The 14,335-nt window shown below is 58.0% G+C and overlaps 1 protein-coding gene across 2 annotated transcripts in view; it reads right to left on the bottom strand.

Moving 5' to 3' along the window:
* GFPT2 (glutamine-fructose-6-phosphate transaminase 2) overlaps positions 1-1,132 on the bottom strand; it is a 51,802-nt gene extending 50,670 nt beyond the window's left edge. For both annotated transcript variants that reach the window (XM_037817548.1, XM_037817549.1), the window contains exon 1: positions 1,075-1,132. In XM_037817548.1, coding sequence (XP_037673476.1) covers positions 1,075-1,081 — 7 coding nt within the window. In that variant the 5' untranslated portion in view covers positions 1,082-1,132. The remainder of the gene's footprint in view (positions 1-1,074) is intronic.
* Positions 1,133-14,335: the final 13,203 nt, after the last annotated feature.

Below are 14,335 nucleotides of genomic sequence, written 5' to 3'. Positions count from 1 at the left end.
AGAGGTCTAGAGCCCAAAAGAGCTTGGAGATCCTGCAAATCTCTGACCCCAGAAATGCCAGGAGGCAGCCCTATCCACTGGGTATAGAGCAGGGAGTCCTGAGATTTCTGGGGAGGGTTCAGGAATTTAAACTGATGTCTGCCAGGGCTGGGTGAGCTGCATCCCCAAGCCAACTCCTGTTCCTTGACCACTCCTTCCTTTTTTTGGAAAGGACTGGCCTTAGAAACAAAGCCTGCATAGACCCTGGCCCGGGGCTCCCCCACTGGCACACCCCACCCGCAGTCGCGACGAAGTCAGAGAAACCTTTCATGCCTCACAGGTTCCACCAGCCCCCCAGCCACGGGCGGCTGCAGTGGGTAACTGAATCCTACTCAAGTTTAAAAAAAAAAAGGCACAGTGACCTTTTGTCCCAGCTGAAGTTCGCGGCCCTCTCCCGGCCGGCGGAGGCGGCCCAGCCAGGGGAGTAAGGAGTTGCAGATGTGCGCCGAGGGGCACCACCCCTCCGCCCCGCGGGGCAGCGGCGCACACCGGCCTGGACTCGCGTCTCCCGCCCTCGCTGCCTGCTGCCCGCGCCTGGCCGAGAGCTCTTTCCAGCCGGGAGACAGGCAGGGCGGAATCCACCCTTCCAGGGACGAGAGGGTCATGCTGGGTCGCCAAGAAGGCGCGCCAGGCCCTTCCCGCGCGCACCAGGGGCTGCTCGCGACGCCGCGGAGGAGAGGGGCAGGTGCGGTCGCCTCCGTCCGGCGGGCGCGCTGGGCGTCGCGGCACCGGGAGGCGCGAGACGGCGCGTGGCCGCCTTTGCGGGCGACTCGGCCCCAGTGGAGAGAGGCGTCCTCCCCGGACACGCGGCGCGGAAGCCTCTGGCGGGGTCCAAGCCCGGGACAGCGCCGATTCCCTCCCCTCGGGGCGTGCGTCGGGGGCCGGGTAGCGTCACCGTGTCCGGGGCGCGGTTGGGTACCCCCTGCCCCAGTTCCCTGAGACGCACACCCGAGGGCGGGCGGGGGTCCAGCCGAAGCACGCCCCTCGCTGGAGGACAGCGGGAGAGTGAGGCGCCGGGGAGGAGGGCGCACTCACCGCACATGGTGGCCGCCGCTGGGGCTCCGCAGCTCCGGACTCCGCGCGCGTCTTGCGCTCCCTGCGCTCCGCGTCCAGCCGTCCGGCCTCGCGCCCTTATAGCCGAGCTCCCCGCGGGGGCGGGGCCCGGGCGGGGCCTCCCCCTCCCGCCTGCTCCCCATTGGGCCCCGGTTGTCGTGACAACGGCCGGGGGGCCCCCGCGGTGAGGGAGGGGGACGCGCCGCGGCGGTGACTGGAGGGCGTCGGTGCCGTGAGCGCCCAGGGATGCGGTGGGGGCAGCAGCGGCCGAGCTCAGACCCGCACTCAGGACTGAGCAGGCCCCGTGCGCGGGGACGGAACCGCCCCGGGCCTCGCTTCCCCGTCTGTGAAATGGGCATAACCGTGGGACCCAACCCCACGTCGTGGGCAGGATTAGGACAGTCTGCGGAAGGCGCAGAGCAAACATGGGGCCTGACGGTAAAACTCGTGCCCAGGAACTGCCCCCGCCCCCCGGTGAGCCACCTCGGGGTCCGCGCCCCGGTGGCCCCAATAGGTCTGGAAACCTGGGGCTCCCACCCTTCGCGGGGGATGGGTGAGAAAACCGAAGCTGCCGCCTGGAAACGGACCTCGTCAAACCCGGACAGCCGCGGCGGGGGCGGACTCGAACCCGCGCCTACTGCAGAGCCCGAATTCCCCGGCGGGATCCCGCGGGTGTGGACGCTCGCTCCCGAGCGCGTCCTGAGCCCCCGCCCCCGGCCCCCGGCCCTCGCCCCCGGACCCCCGGTCCCCAGGCCCTCGCCCCCGGCCCCCCGCCCCCGGCCCTCGACCCCGGCCCCCCGGCCCCCCGGCCCCCCGGTCCCCGGCCCTCCGGTCACCCGGCCCCCCGCCCCCGGCCCCTCGCCCCCGGCCCTCGCCCCCGGCCGCCGTGCGTCACCCGGGCCCCGCCCCGCCCCGCCCAGGCCCCCGCCGGCCTCCGCCCCTCCTCGCCGCGCGCTGAGCCCGGGTCTCCCGAGGAAGGTCACGAGAACTGGCCCGAGGTTTGCGCCGTTCGAAGCCATCTGGTGTTTTTAAATTGCACTTAAAAAAAAATAAAAATCCTGAAATCCTAACCAGACTGTCCCCGGCCGTGTTAGAGAACAAGACCAAGGTTTTCACGTCTTGTGAGAGCGTTTTCCCTGACATAGTCTCCCCGGGAGGAGGAGGGGTTTACTGTGCCCACTGGGCCATCGAGGAAACTGAGGCTCAGCGACAGCGAGACACCGGGAGACACACGGGTTGCTGGTTCAGGAGCTGCTGCATCTGCTTCTCGCCCCGTTCCTTCCTTCCCTCATCAGGCCCCGGCCCGGTGCTGACCACTCAGTGACTGAGAACAGGTCCAGTCGGTGCCCTGGTGGCCCTGGGGACACAGACATGAGCCCAGGGACCACCCAGAGTGCCGGACAGCTCCAGGTGGGATGCAGGGAGAGGAGGGCAGGCAGGAGCTGGGGCTGGGGCTGCAGCCAGGGGAAGGAGGAGAGAAGGGAGGGGGCACAGACCGTGGAAACAGCATGTGCAAATGTCCAGTGGCGGAAGCCTAGAGTCCTGGCTCAGACGGCCTCCGCTCTCTGTAACTGAGGTGGGGACAAGGTGATGTCACCAGGCCCTTCTGCTAGCCCCAGTGTCAGAGGCTAGGCTGGAAGGGCAGGAAACCTTGGGGAGTCACAGCTCCGTGCAGACGGCCTGGGGGTGTCTGCAGCTGCCTCTCCCCTGCTCCAGGGGCCGGGCCCCTGAGAGTCCTTTGGGAGGGCAGTGGCCAAGGCCTGGTCACACAGCCATCGGTCCCTGCGGTGATTAAGGGATCTGCCGAGAGGACAAGCTTGCCATCTGCCAGGGTGGCCCAGCTGGCAGGATAATAACTGGGTGCTGCTGGGGACCTTCTGGTTTTACCTGTTGGGGGTGGGGTGGGGCATGGGGGGAGCTGTCTGAGCCCACCCAGAGCACGCCAGAGCCCAAGGATGGAGAAGGATACAGTTCTGAAGCCCCTGGGCCCAGCTGGATCTGTCCCTGGGCTTCTCAACCCACTGGCGTCCGCTGAGCTCCCATCATTGTTTGAGGCTCTGTGCAGTGACTTCTGTCATCTGCAGCCAAGTAGGGTCCCGACCCCTCAACGTGCCGGCTGGAGCTGCGGGGTCTGAGGCTCAGGGAGCATGAGGCGGGCAGCGTGCTGGCCCACCCAGCCACAGGTCCTGCTGCCTGCAGGCGGCTCCCGCTTGCTGCCCTGGGCCTTGTTGGGGACTCATCGCGATGTCACCCGGGAGGCCCCTGGGGCTCAGTGAGATTAATGAATCTATCCAAAGTCGCATGGCCAGGAAGAGGGTGGGTGCTGGGTCTGGATCAGGTGGCCCAAGTTGGCCCCTCTTGGAGGAGGGGGATGAAGGGCTGTGAGTGGGGGTGTGAAGGAATGGTGGTTCTCACACCCTGAGAGGGCACGTCTGAGCAGCTGGAGCTGGGACCCCTTGGGGCCTGGCTGGACAGGGGAGCGGAGACTGTTCCCAATGGGTCCCAGGGTGTCCAGTGCCCAGGCCAGCCCTGATTGCACTTTCCAAGAGTGACCGCTGCCCAGCAGGGTGGGGTCTCACCCTGGGCTTGTGAACAGACACGGTTTCTTCACCTACACAGCATTTTGAAGCCTGGAGCCAAGCTTGAGAGTTGGGAGATTCACCCGGCATTCTGGGTCCTCCCAAACATCTCGGGGGTCGTCACCCTCCCATACACCCCACCCGTACACACACCCCCGACACACAGACCCTGGCTGGGTCCCTCGGCTGTCCCGGATACCTGGAATTCACCTGCTGTCCCTGGTCAGGGGCCTGTTCGGAGCTTTCTCTGTGACGTTTCTGCTGGGCTCTGGGGAGGGGCACAGGGTCCACTGGCCTCTAGTTCCTGCGGGGGTCCTGGCGGAGCTCTCTGCAGCTCCCAGTTGGTCACCAGCGTACTGACCACCAGTCTCCACCTGCTCCAGCTCGGCGTGAATCTGACTGAGCTGTGGCCTCCAGGCTGCCTGGAGCGGTCACCCGCCCTCCCTGATCTCCCTTTACCTGCCTGGCTGCCCTGGTGACCCGACCCAGGTGAGCCCAAAGATCCGGCCAGAGCCGGGGGCCTTCCTTGGCTCGGACTGAAGGTCCAGGGAGCTGGGGGTGCAGGATGCAGGGATGGCTCCGTCTGGGGTGTGTGCAAGACCGTGAGTGATCCCCACCATGGTGAGGGGGGGGTCGGGGAGCGGAAGCAAGTCTCCCTGCCCATCCTGCCCAGTGTGGGGTGCTCAGCACAGACTAGAGGTGGGCGGAAGTGCAGTGGGGTTCACCCGCCCGACCCAGGGCCGGGGTGAAAGCCCCCTCCCCAAAACGTGCGGGGTGGGTATAGGGTGGGCAATGTGGGGAAGGGCATTCCAGCAGAGGGAACAGCATATGAAAGGCCCAGGGGTGGGAAAGAGCTCGACAGGCATCGGAAGTACACACTGCACAGTTCTCGAGGCTCCACATGCTGTCTGTGTTCAAACGTCCACAAGGCCTGGGCAGGCGTGTAAACAAGGAAGGCAAGTGGTGGGAACGGCGACGATAGTGGGTTGGGGGATCAGTGGGGACTGGGGGTCGTGTGCTCCATTTAAGGGTCTTCCCGGTACAAGAATAAAGGCATGAGGCTGGGCAGAGATGGAGAAGTCCAAAGGCTTATTGGAGCCTCTTTTTGATAATCCAAGATGAATGTGTCAAGTTTCATTTATTTGTCCCTTTTAGGAGCAGGACCCTCCTGAGAGGCCAGAGCAGGGGCTCCCGGAAGCAGGGCTCTGGGCGTCGGCGACGACAGGGGAGCTACAAGAAGGCCCCGTAGCTCGTAGGCTCCGAGGAGCCGGACGGAGGCTGCTGCAGCCCACATTTGTCTTTCTGCCCCTTCCCACACGGGAGCCCCTTCCTCTCTGTGGGCATTTCCCCAGGGTGAGGCTGTGGCCTGGGGCTTGGGGGCTGGGCAGTGACCCAGAGGGGCGGGAACCCAGAGAACACATTTGGTACAGAATTTAGGCTTTGTGGACCCTGCACGTCTCCATTGCATATTCACAAGAGTTCTAATGAGAAGGAGGCAGGAGGGTCAGAGCTACTGGTAAGAGAAGCCGTGACAGAAGCAAGAGTTTGCAGTGGTTTGAGGAAGGGGTTACCAGCCACGGAATGCAACTGGCCTTTAGAAGCTGGGAACACGAAACGATGGCCATAGGGCTAAGCCCCAGTAACGGGGCCGGACTCCTCTGGCTTCTTGGTTGTCTACAGCAGATGTGGCTCCCAGCTGACTGCTCAGAGGAGGTGGGGAGCTCCCTCACTCCAGAGCTGGGCTGAGAAGCCGGGGAGCTCCACGGGAGACCCAGCTGCCAGAGCCCTCCAAAACGTGCTGGACACAAGCTGCAGAGGCCCCTGGCCGCACAAGGGATACCGTGGCCAGCAGGGGACCGGGCCGGACGCCTTCCCTAGAAGGATGCGTGTGTGCCTCCCCCACTGGGTCTGCAGGCAGTTGGAGGGGGTTAGGGCAGCTCTGTCCAGGGACTGACCCAGTTTTCCCAGGACTGCCCTGGCTTTAGGACTGAAATCCCACACCCAGTCCTGGGAAGGCTGGGCCAGTCGCTACCCTACGTCCACCTGATCGTGCGCAGACCCTGGCACTGCTCTCTTGCTGCCCCGCGTTCTTGTCTATGAAGCAGAGATTCAGAAGGGTCCAAGGTTGTCTCCCGGACTTTAGAGCAATCCTGGCCCAATCCCGAGGGGCGACAGCTGCCTGGTGTTGAGGGTGGCTGCCCCCTTAGAAGGGCCTGTCCCCCAGGTCCCCCCATCCTCCGTCCTAAGCTGGTGCAGACTCTCCCAGCTGCCTGTGTTACCTGCCTGGCAGTGGCTCCCTCGGAACCTTCCGGTCCAGCCATGGGCGTTGGCTGTGACCCTTAGGGCCAGGGAAGGGATAGCAGGAGAAGGCTTGGGATCCAGGACTCTTCTGGGGTCCCTCTCCATCAGACAGCAGAGGAGAGGGGGGTGGTTCCAGGTGGGCCCTGCAAACAGGACAATGAAGGGCGCTGCAAGCAAGGAGCAGCCCAGTCCCACGCGCCCCGAGCCTCCCGTGTGTGTGGGAGCTCCTGGGACATGACCCAGGACCCCTCTGGTGTGGGAAGGAGGCCGTGAGGGAGGCCTGCCCTGGTGGTCTCTAGCAGGCCAGCAACGGAGCCTTCTGAGGGACGGGTGGGCCCCTGGCCCTGGCCTCTGGGGACTGCAGCCTGGGTGTCCTCTATGTTCTCAGCCGGTCGGATCCCACAGAGCCTGGCTTGGCCTCCCAGCTGCACAATGGGGGCCCCAGAGGCTGGTCCCCAGGATTGGTTCTGGGCGGGGCGAGGGACCTACATCAGGCAGTAAGAATCACTGAGTGTCTTCCTGCAGGATTTTTGCTGGACCTCCCGGAAAAGAGGTGCTTTCTTTCCAGCAAAGTGGCAAAGCTGTTAGGAGGTAAGGCTGGGGCTTCGGTTGTGGTTGACTTGACCCCAAGTGGGGAGAATCTGAGGGTGGAGAGAAGACGGAGGAAAGCACGCATGGGAAACAGAGCAGGCAGAGCAGAGGCTGTCCTCGGCGCGCCTGGATGCAGCCCTACCTGCAGGCATGCATCTGGACTCTCCAGGCTTTTCCCCTGCTGCGGTGGAGGCCTATTGCTCACCACCCAAAGAGCCCGGCTTCCGTGGGGAGGCTGACCCTTACCCCCGGGGACAACCCCACCCTCTCCTCTGGCCCCTGCGTCTCCGAGCTGGGCTGCGTTTGGAGCGGAAAGGTCTCCACCCCCACCCTCAGGGACCCTGCAGTGCGGTGGAGGTTGGTTCCTCCCAGACATCACCCCGAGTGCCACTGAACGGTGCTGCTACCAGGGAGGGAGCGTTTTCTCTCTGGCTCCCCTGCCCGAGAGCTGCCATGGAGCGGGGTCTTCGCGACGCCTGAGGGACGGGGAGACGCCTCCTGCATAGACGAGACACGATGGGGAATAAATCCAGCTCCCACGTTCTGCCGACTCAGCCCCCTTGTGCTTATGTTCTAAAATAACTCCACCCGTCTAAAAAAAAATCTTCCTTTTCTTGTAAATGGAAACCAGCGTGTGCAGTTTTTAATTTCCTCTCCTCCACAATATTATCTTTAGAAAAGCTTCTTGAGCTTAGCAGATATGTATAAATACACACGCACACAGACACATACGTTTATGTGTATATCGCTATGGAAAATTTCAAACATACACGGAAATAGTGTGGTGTGCTCCCTCGTACTCCTCCCCCAGAGTGAACAACTGCCAATATTTAACCAGTCTTGGTTCTTCTGTCCCTCCCACTTTTGTTCTGTTTTGTTTTGCTTTGCTGGAACAAATCCTGATGTAATTTGATTATTCAGTACTTCATTATGTGCATTTACAACTAAAGACTCTAAGAAGGACACCACAGTCACTCTCAATAAAATGAGCTCCGACACCTTGATATTTCTGGACCTTAACTTCATATGCAAATTTCCCCCACTGTTTCAAAAATGTCTTTTTAGTTTGTTCGTTCAGGTCACATACAATCAGTCCCATACAGTGCATTTGGCCGAGATGTCTCTGAGACTTTATATTATCTGTAAAAACCATGCACAGCGTCCCCGGTGCCCCCGAGTGTTTTCACACTTCGCAAAGCCCTGCAGAGCTGTGCTGCCGTGGACAGTGGACGTCTCGCGGGGAGGCTGAGGCCGGCCGACCACACACTGCCGGAAAAGCAGTGCCCCAGGGCTGGGAGCAAGCACAAGGTGTGCGGGAGGTGGGTTCACCAGGGGACTGGTTCAGTAAAGAGTAGAAGGTAGACACCATGAAACGCTGCGCAGCCCTTAGAATCAGATGCACATGTAGAGCATGCGAGCTACATCGTTAAGCAGAAAGGAGGACTTGAAAGACATTATGTCATTCAGTGACTCTCACTGGGTTTTCGTTTTATTTATAATAGCTTTATTGAGATATAATTCCCATAGCATACAATTCATCCATTTAAAGGGTACAATTCAGTGGTTTTTAGCAGACTCACAGAGTTATGCATGCATCCCCATTATCTAACTACAGAACTTACTCATCATCCCCCAAAAGAAACCATGTGCCCTTTTGCTATCACCCAACCCCACCTACTCTCATTTCCCCCAGCCCTAGACAACCATTAATCTACTTTCTGTCTCAACACATTTGACTCTTCTGTCCAGACGTCTCATATAAATGGAGTCATAAAATATGTGGTCTTTAGGGACTGGCTTCTTTCACTTAGCTTAATGTTTTCAAGGTTCGTTCGTGTCATAACATGTATCAGTTCTTTGTTCCTTTCTATTGCCAAATAATATTCCATATGGATAGACCACATTTTGTTCGTGGATGGACATGGGCTGTTTCCAAATTTGGCTATTAGAATGATACTGCTATGAACATTCTTGTACACGTGCTTATGTGGACTATGTTTTCATTTCTCTTGGTTTATACCTAGGAGTGGAGCTGCTGGGTCATAGGGTAACTCTATGTTTAACTTTTTGAGAAAATGCCCAACTGTTTTCTAAAGTGGCTGCACCATTTCACATTCCCATCTGTGGTGTAGGATGAACCCAATTACGCCACGTACTTGCCAACAGCGTTATTATCCTTCAGGTTGTAGCCATCCTAGCGGCTCTCAAGCAGCATCTCATTGTGGGTTTGATTTGCATTTCCCTGACGGCTGATGATGCTGAGCTCCTTGTCATGTGCTTATTGGCCATTTGCATATCTTCTTTGGAGAAAGGTATTTTCAGATCTCTGCCCATTTTTAATAGGAAAGTACATATTATATATTATAGATATGCATCCCTTGGCATATATGTGATTTTCAAATATTCTCTCCCATTCTGTAGGCTATCTTTTCACTCTCTTGATGGTGTCTGTTAGAACCAAAAGGTTTTAATTTTGGTCAAGTCCAATGTATCTATTTTTTGTTTTGTTGTTTATGCTTTGGGCATCAATTCTAAAGAAGGCTTTGCCTAACTCAAGGTGACAAAGATTTAGCTCTATGTTTTCTTCTAAGATTTTTACAGTTTTATCTCTTATATTTAGGTAATTGATCCATTTTGAGTTAATTTTTGTATATGGTGTGAGGTAGGGGTTCTCTTTCATTCTTTTGCTGGTGGAGATCCAGTTTCCCCAGCACCATTTGCTGAAGAGATTATTCTTTCCCCCATTGAATAGAAACCTTGTCAAAATAAATTCGCCATAGATACATGAGTTTATGTGTGGAGTCTCAATTCTATTTCTTTGATCTATAAATCTTTCCTTATGCTAGTACCACGCTGTCTCAATTACTGTAGCTTTGTAGTAATTTAAAAATTGGAAAATGTGAGTCCTCCAACTTTGTTTTTCTTTTTTTCAAGATGGATTTGGCTATTCTGGTTCCCTTGAATTTCCGTATGAACTTTAGGATCAGCTTGTCAATTTCTGCAAAGAAGCCAGCTGGGATTTGGACAGGGATGGTGCTGAATCTGTAAGTCAATTTGAGGAGCTTTTCCATCCTAAGGAGATAAGTCTTCTGATATATGAACATGGGATTTATCTTTCCATTTATTTAGTCTTATTTAATTTTGTTTGACAATGTTTTGTAGTTTTCAGACTATACATTTTGCACCCTATTGTTGGATTTATTCCAAGTATTTTATTCTTTTTAATGCTCTGTAAATGAAATTGCTTTCTTGATTTCATTGTTTCATTGTTCATTGCCAGTGTACAGAAATGCAATAGATTTTTGTGTATCCATTTGTACTCTGTAGCTTGCTGAACTCATTTATCAATTCTAACATTTTTTGGTGGCTTTCTTAGGATTTTCTAATAAAAGACCATATTGTCTGCAAATAGAGACTATTTACTTCTTCCTTTCCAATATGAATGTCTGTTATTTCATTTTCTTCCCTATTTCCCTGGATAGAACCTTGAGTAAAATGTTGAATAAAAGTGGCAGGAGAACCCTCCTTGTGGTGTTCCTGATCTCAGAGAAAAAAATTCAGAGTCTTTCACCATTAAGAAAGATACTAGTTGTGGGTTTTTCATAGACACTCTATCTGGTTGAGGATTTTTCCTTTCATTCCTAGTTTGTTGATATTTTTACCATGAGAGGGTGTTGGATTTGGTCAAATGCTTTTCTGTGGCTATTGAAATGCCCATGTGATTTTTGTCCCTTATTCTATTAATACAGAATAGTGCATTGATTTGGTTTTCAGATATTAAACTAACCCTGCATTCTTGGAATAAATCTCCCTTGGTCAGGGCTTGTAATCCTTTTTAAATGTTGCCGGATTCAGTTTGCTGGTTTTCTGTTGAGGATTTTTGCATCCATGTTAAATAGAGATATTGGTCTGTGGTTTTTCTTTCCTTGTGACGTCTTGGCTCTGTTGTGTTTTAAGATGGCATCACTGCCCCACTTTTCCCATGAAGAAACCAGAGCTCTGTGAGGGGTGCAAATTGCGTAAGATCCAATGGCAGTCTGTCGTGGAGCCAGGATTTGAGCCCAAAATCCATGTTCTTTATGTCACAGCATTAAGTTTCCCCCAAGTTCTCTCTGCCTCACGGAGTCAAACCGTTCCATGTGGCACGTTATGGCACAGATCCTCTTCTCTGCCCTTTCGCTCTGGGATGGTGAAACTGGTGTCTTTCATGTGGAAGTACATACTTTTAACCTTAGGTTGAGGCCTGGCTTGCCTACATTTCCATCTTCTAGTACATTTATTTGGAAAATTAGGCGAGTAAATTAGGCTACTCTGCTCAGACCCTGCTGCCCTTGGTGACCGGGTCCCAGAAAACAGCCTCACGCCAAGGACTCGGCCCAAAGCGGTGAAGGGGCTCGGCTGGCACACGCAGACTCCTCGCTGGGGGTGTGAACCGGAGGACGGAGAGGGTCACCACGAGCGACGGGGAGTCGGGGGCACCCGTCCAGAGGCTCACCACCATCGGCTGGGGAGACCCGCTCACTCGTGTGTCTTGCTTCCGGGGCAGGGTCTCGCTCCTCATTGCCCCCCGGGGCCTGGCGCAGGGCAGGGGCCTCAGTAAACTTCTGTTAACTCTGAGTGTGGAAGGCTGATTTTTTTTTTAACTGATGTTCATATTTTGGGCATAAACAAAGCAGGATTTAAGAAATTGAGCCCTCCAAGGCTACAGGGCAAGGCTCCTTGTCCAAAGGGCTCGGTATTCTTGAAAAGGAGAGCGGCTGACCTGCCTGCAAAGGGGCTGGGGCTGGTGAGCTGGGGGTGCAGGCCCTGCATCCTGGGGTCCCACAGGCTCACTTGAGGGGCAGTGCTCGGGGGACGTGCGATGGGCCCAGGCCGCCCCCCCCCCACCAGCCCCTGGGGGCCTTGGGTGCCTGTCCCACCCCCACCCCACTTCTGCCTGCTGAGGGGGGTCTCCCGGCCTCTGGGGAGAATGAGGGTCTCTGTGTGCTCGGGAACAAGTTTTATCGCCTCACGCAGCAAACCGGCTCAGGCTGTGGGCGAAACGCTTTGAAGCTGCTGACGCTGGTGACCGATAAGGAGAGGAGGCCGACGTCCAGCCCGGGACCCCCAGCAGGGCTCGCAGAAACAGCTCCTTGTGCTCGTGTGCCAGTGATTTTTGCACCGATGGACTCAGCCGAGATGCTGTGAGGCATTTGATAGCGAGCGACCGCAGAGCCCGTTCCGGAAGGGACACCCTCAGCCAGCCTCAGCTCACCCTAAACACAGGGGCCTGCTGTGGGGGCCCTTTCCGTGGACGCCGGCGATGACGTGACCCGGTGCCGGGGGCCTTCCTTGCCCGGCCGACCGAGGGTGGTTTGGGGTGTGACAGGTGCACTTTCTTTTGCCAACAAGGAAACCCCGCGAGCCTGTGCTGGAGCCCCGATGGCTCCGTGTGATGGGAACACAGAGCTCACCGCCTCCGGCTTTCTGCCCACTCCCCCACCCCAAGGGCAGCCCGGAGCCCCTGGCAGTGCCAGCCCTGTACCCCCGCTTGGCTCAGGGAGCAGAAACCCACCTGGAACCGGCTTAAGCAGACAAGGCACGGAACATACTGCCCTGAACGTGGGCCTGTGACATCAGAGTGTCCCCACGACGCTGTCTCCCCCGTCTCCCACTCGGGGTGGGCTCGGGTGCAGGCAGCCCCAGGGAGGGGTGAAGAGGGAGCTCGCCCCCCACCCCGGTGTGGGCCTGTCCTGGAAGCCCAGGGCTGGGCACACCTGGACAAAGAGGTGCAGGGGAGGGTCTCCAGAGGGGCATCACGGCATCTACCACATTCGCTGAGTGTTTGAGGGTTTCGGGGAAAGTTGCAGACGTTGCCAAACAGTTCTTTCTCCGTCTCTCCTCTGTCAGGAGAGAAGTGATGGTGCCTGTCCCCTGACAGATCGACACCTGTGCTGGAGGGGGTGGGAGGTGGTGCGGCAGCACCCGACGGAAGGGTGGGGTCTGCTCGGGAGCCTTCCCTCGTGGTTTCCTCCCACCCAGGGAGAGAATTCCTTGTCCCCAGACGCCTCCAGGGCCGACCGTGCCCCGAGCTGGTGCAGGTGCTGGGACAGTGACGAATCCGGCTCCAGCCTTGCCCTTGACAGCTTGTGGTCAAGCCGGGAGGCAGGTGTAAATACTCAGTGCGCTGAACAGTGGGAAAGACAACGGGGAACAGGCAGAGGGGGGGCATCCAGCTGGGACTGGGGAGCAAAGGGTCTTTGGAGCCGAGCTTGATGGTGAGCTGCTGGGAAAATGCAAAGGCAAACGGACTCAGACTGGTGCAAGTCAAAAGGAGATTCCCCAGCTCGCAGAGCTGCAGGACGCAGGGACAGGTGCAGGTGTGGCTGGATCCAGGGGCTCAGCGTGTGTGACCATCTCTTTCAGTCTCTTGGCTCTGCTGTTCCCTGGGTTGGCCTCAGGCTGGGAAGCTCGGGCTCTGGTGTCAGCCGGATGGGGTTGGGAGAAGGGGCAAGTGGATGGGAGTTTTGGGGGGTGGGTCACACAGCAGGGCTCGAGAGTGACCTCCGTGGAGGCCAGGAGGAAGGAAAGACATTCAAGGGCCCCCGGATATCCAGCTCAGCACCTGGGCTGGGGACAGGAGAGCCATTTGCTGGCTTTTGGAACCGAAGGCAGCTGCAGGCTGAGGGTATGGGACCCCTGTTTGGGTCCCGTTGAATCTGAGATGTCTGAGGACACCCCCTCCCCAGAGGAGGGTCTGGAGCCTCAGTTCTCTCACCTGTGAAATGGGGCTGAGAGCTCCTGGCTCCTGGGCAGTCACAGGGACAAATGAGGACAGACTCTGGAGCAGTACAGCACAGGGGGTGCTGGGAGGACAGCAGGGAAGTGGACAGGCCGAGGACGGCCTCAGAGCCACCCTGCTGGCAGCCTCCGGAGCCTTAATTATTTTCTCCTAAAAGCACAGCTGTGTAATCAGTGACCTCTGGCCACGAGGACGGGTGTGGGCCACGCGGCCTTTCTGTCACCCCTCCCAGCTCGGAGACCGTCGCGTCATCGGCAGACGTAGAGAATGACCGTGTGGGCTTGCCGAGCTGAGTGAGTCAGTGGCTCTGGGACCCACACGGCCTTCCGGGCCCATCCGCCCATTGCCTGGGTAGTGAGTGCACCCACGAAGCTTGGTGCGTCACCCTGCGTCATCAGCCGCGTCGCGGGCCGGGCCGGGAGTCTCCACCCGGGGCTGGGCTCCCTCGAGGGGCCTCTGGCCGGGGCAGCGACCCCACCTCTTCGGACGGGGTGGACGCTCCAAGTCTGCGCACTCCCCAAACGTCCCCACAGGAGTTGGTCAGCCCGGCCTGCCTGGGGCAGTCGGGGTGTGTGGCGGGGACCCGGGCTGGGGAGAAAGGACGTGCTCAGAGGCGGGCACCCCGTTCTCTAGGGGACGCGGGGAGGGACGGCACAGGTGGTCACGTGTTCCCACTCCAAGCCTCTGGCCTTGCTGACCGCTCGGACCAGAAGCCCCACACCCCACCCCAATCACCACCCTGAGTTCGTACCTGACACCCACCGCGTCCCGGCGCCCGGATCTGTGGGTTCAGCTCTGGCACAGGTGACCAGGCGGCTTCTCGTTCCAAGACGCTCCCCGCACATCCCTGCCTGGACGGCCTCGTTCCCCGCTGACCCCACGGAGGACACGCACGGCTTTACGCGAGGCCGACAAGCTCTTCCTCCGGAGAGCTCCATCCCTGCAGCCGGTGGACGGTGGATGCCCGGGCACAGCTTTCACACCCCCAGAC

The sequence above is a fragment of the Choloepus didactylus genome, chromosome 24 (assembly GCF_015220235.1).
Source record: "Choloepus didactylus isolate mChoDid1 chromosome 24, mChoDid1.pri, whole genome shotgun sequence".
NCBI classification, from domain to species: domain Eukaryota; kingdom Metazoa; phylum Chordata; class Mammalia; order Pilosa; family Megalonychidae; genus Choloepus; species Choloepus didactylus.
Note: the sequence above shows the minus strand (reverse complement) of the source record. Positions and strands in the feature narration are given on the sequence as shown.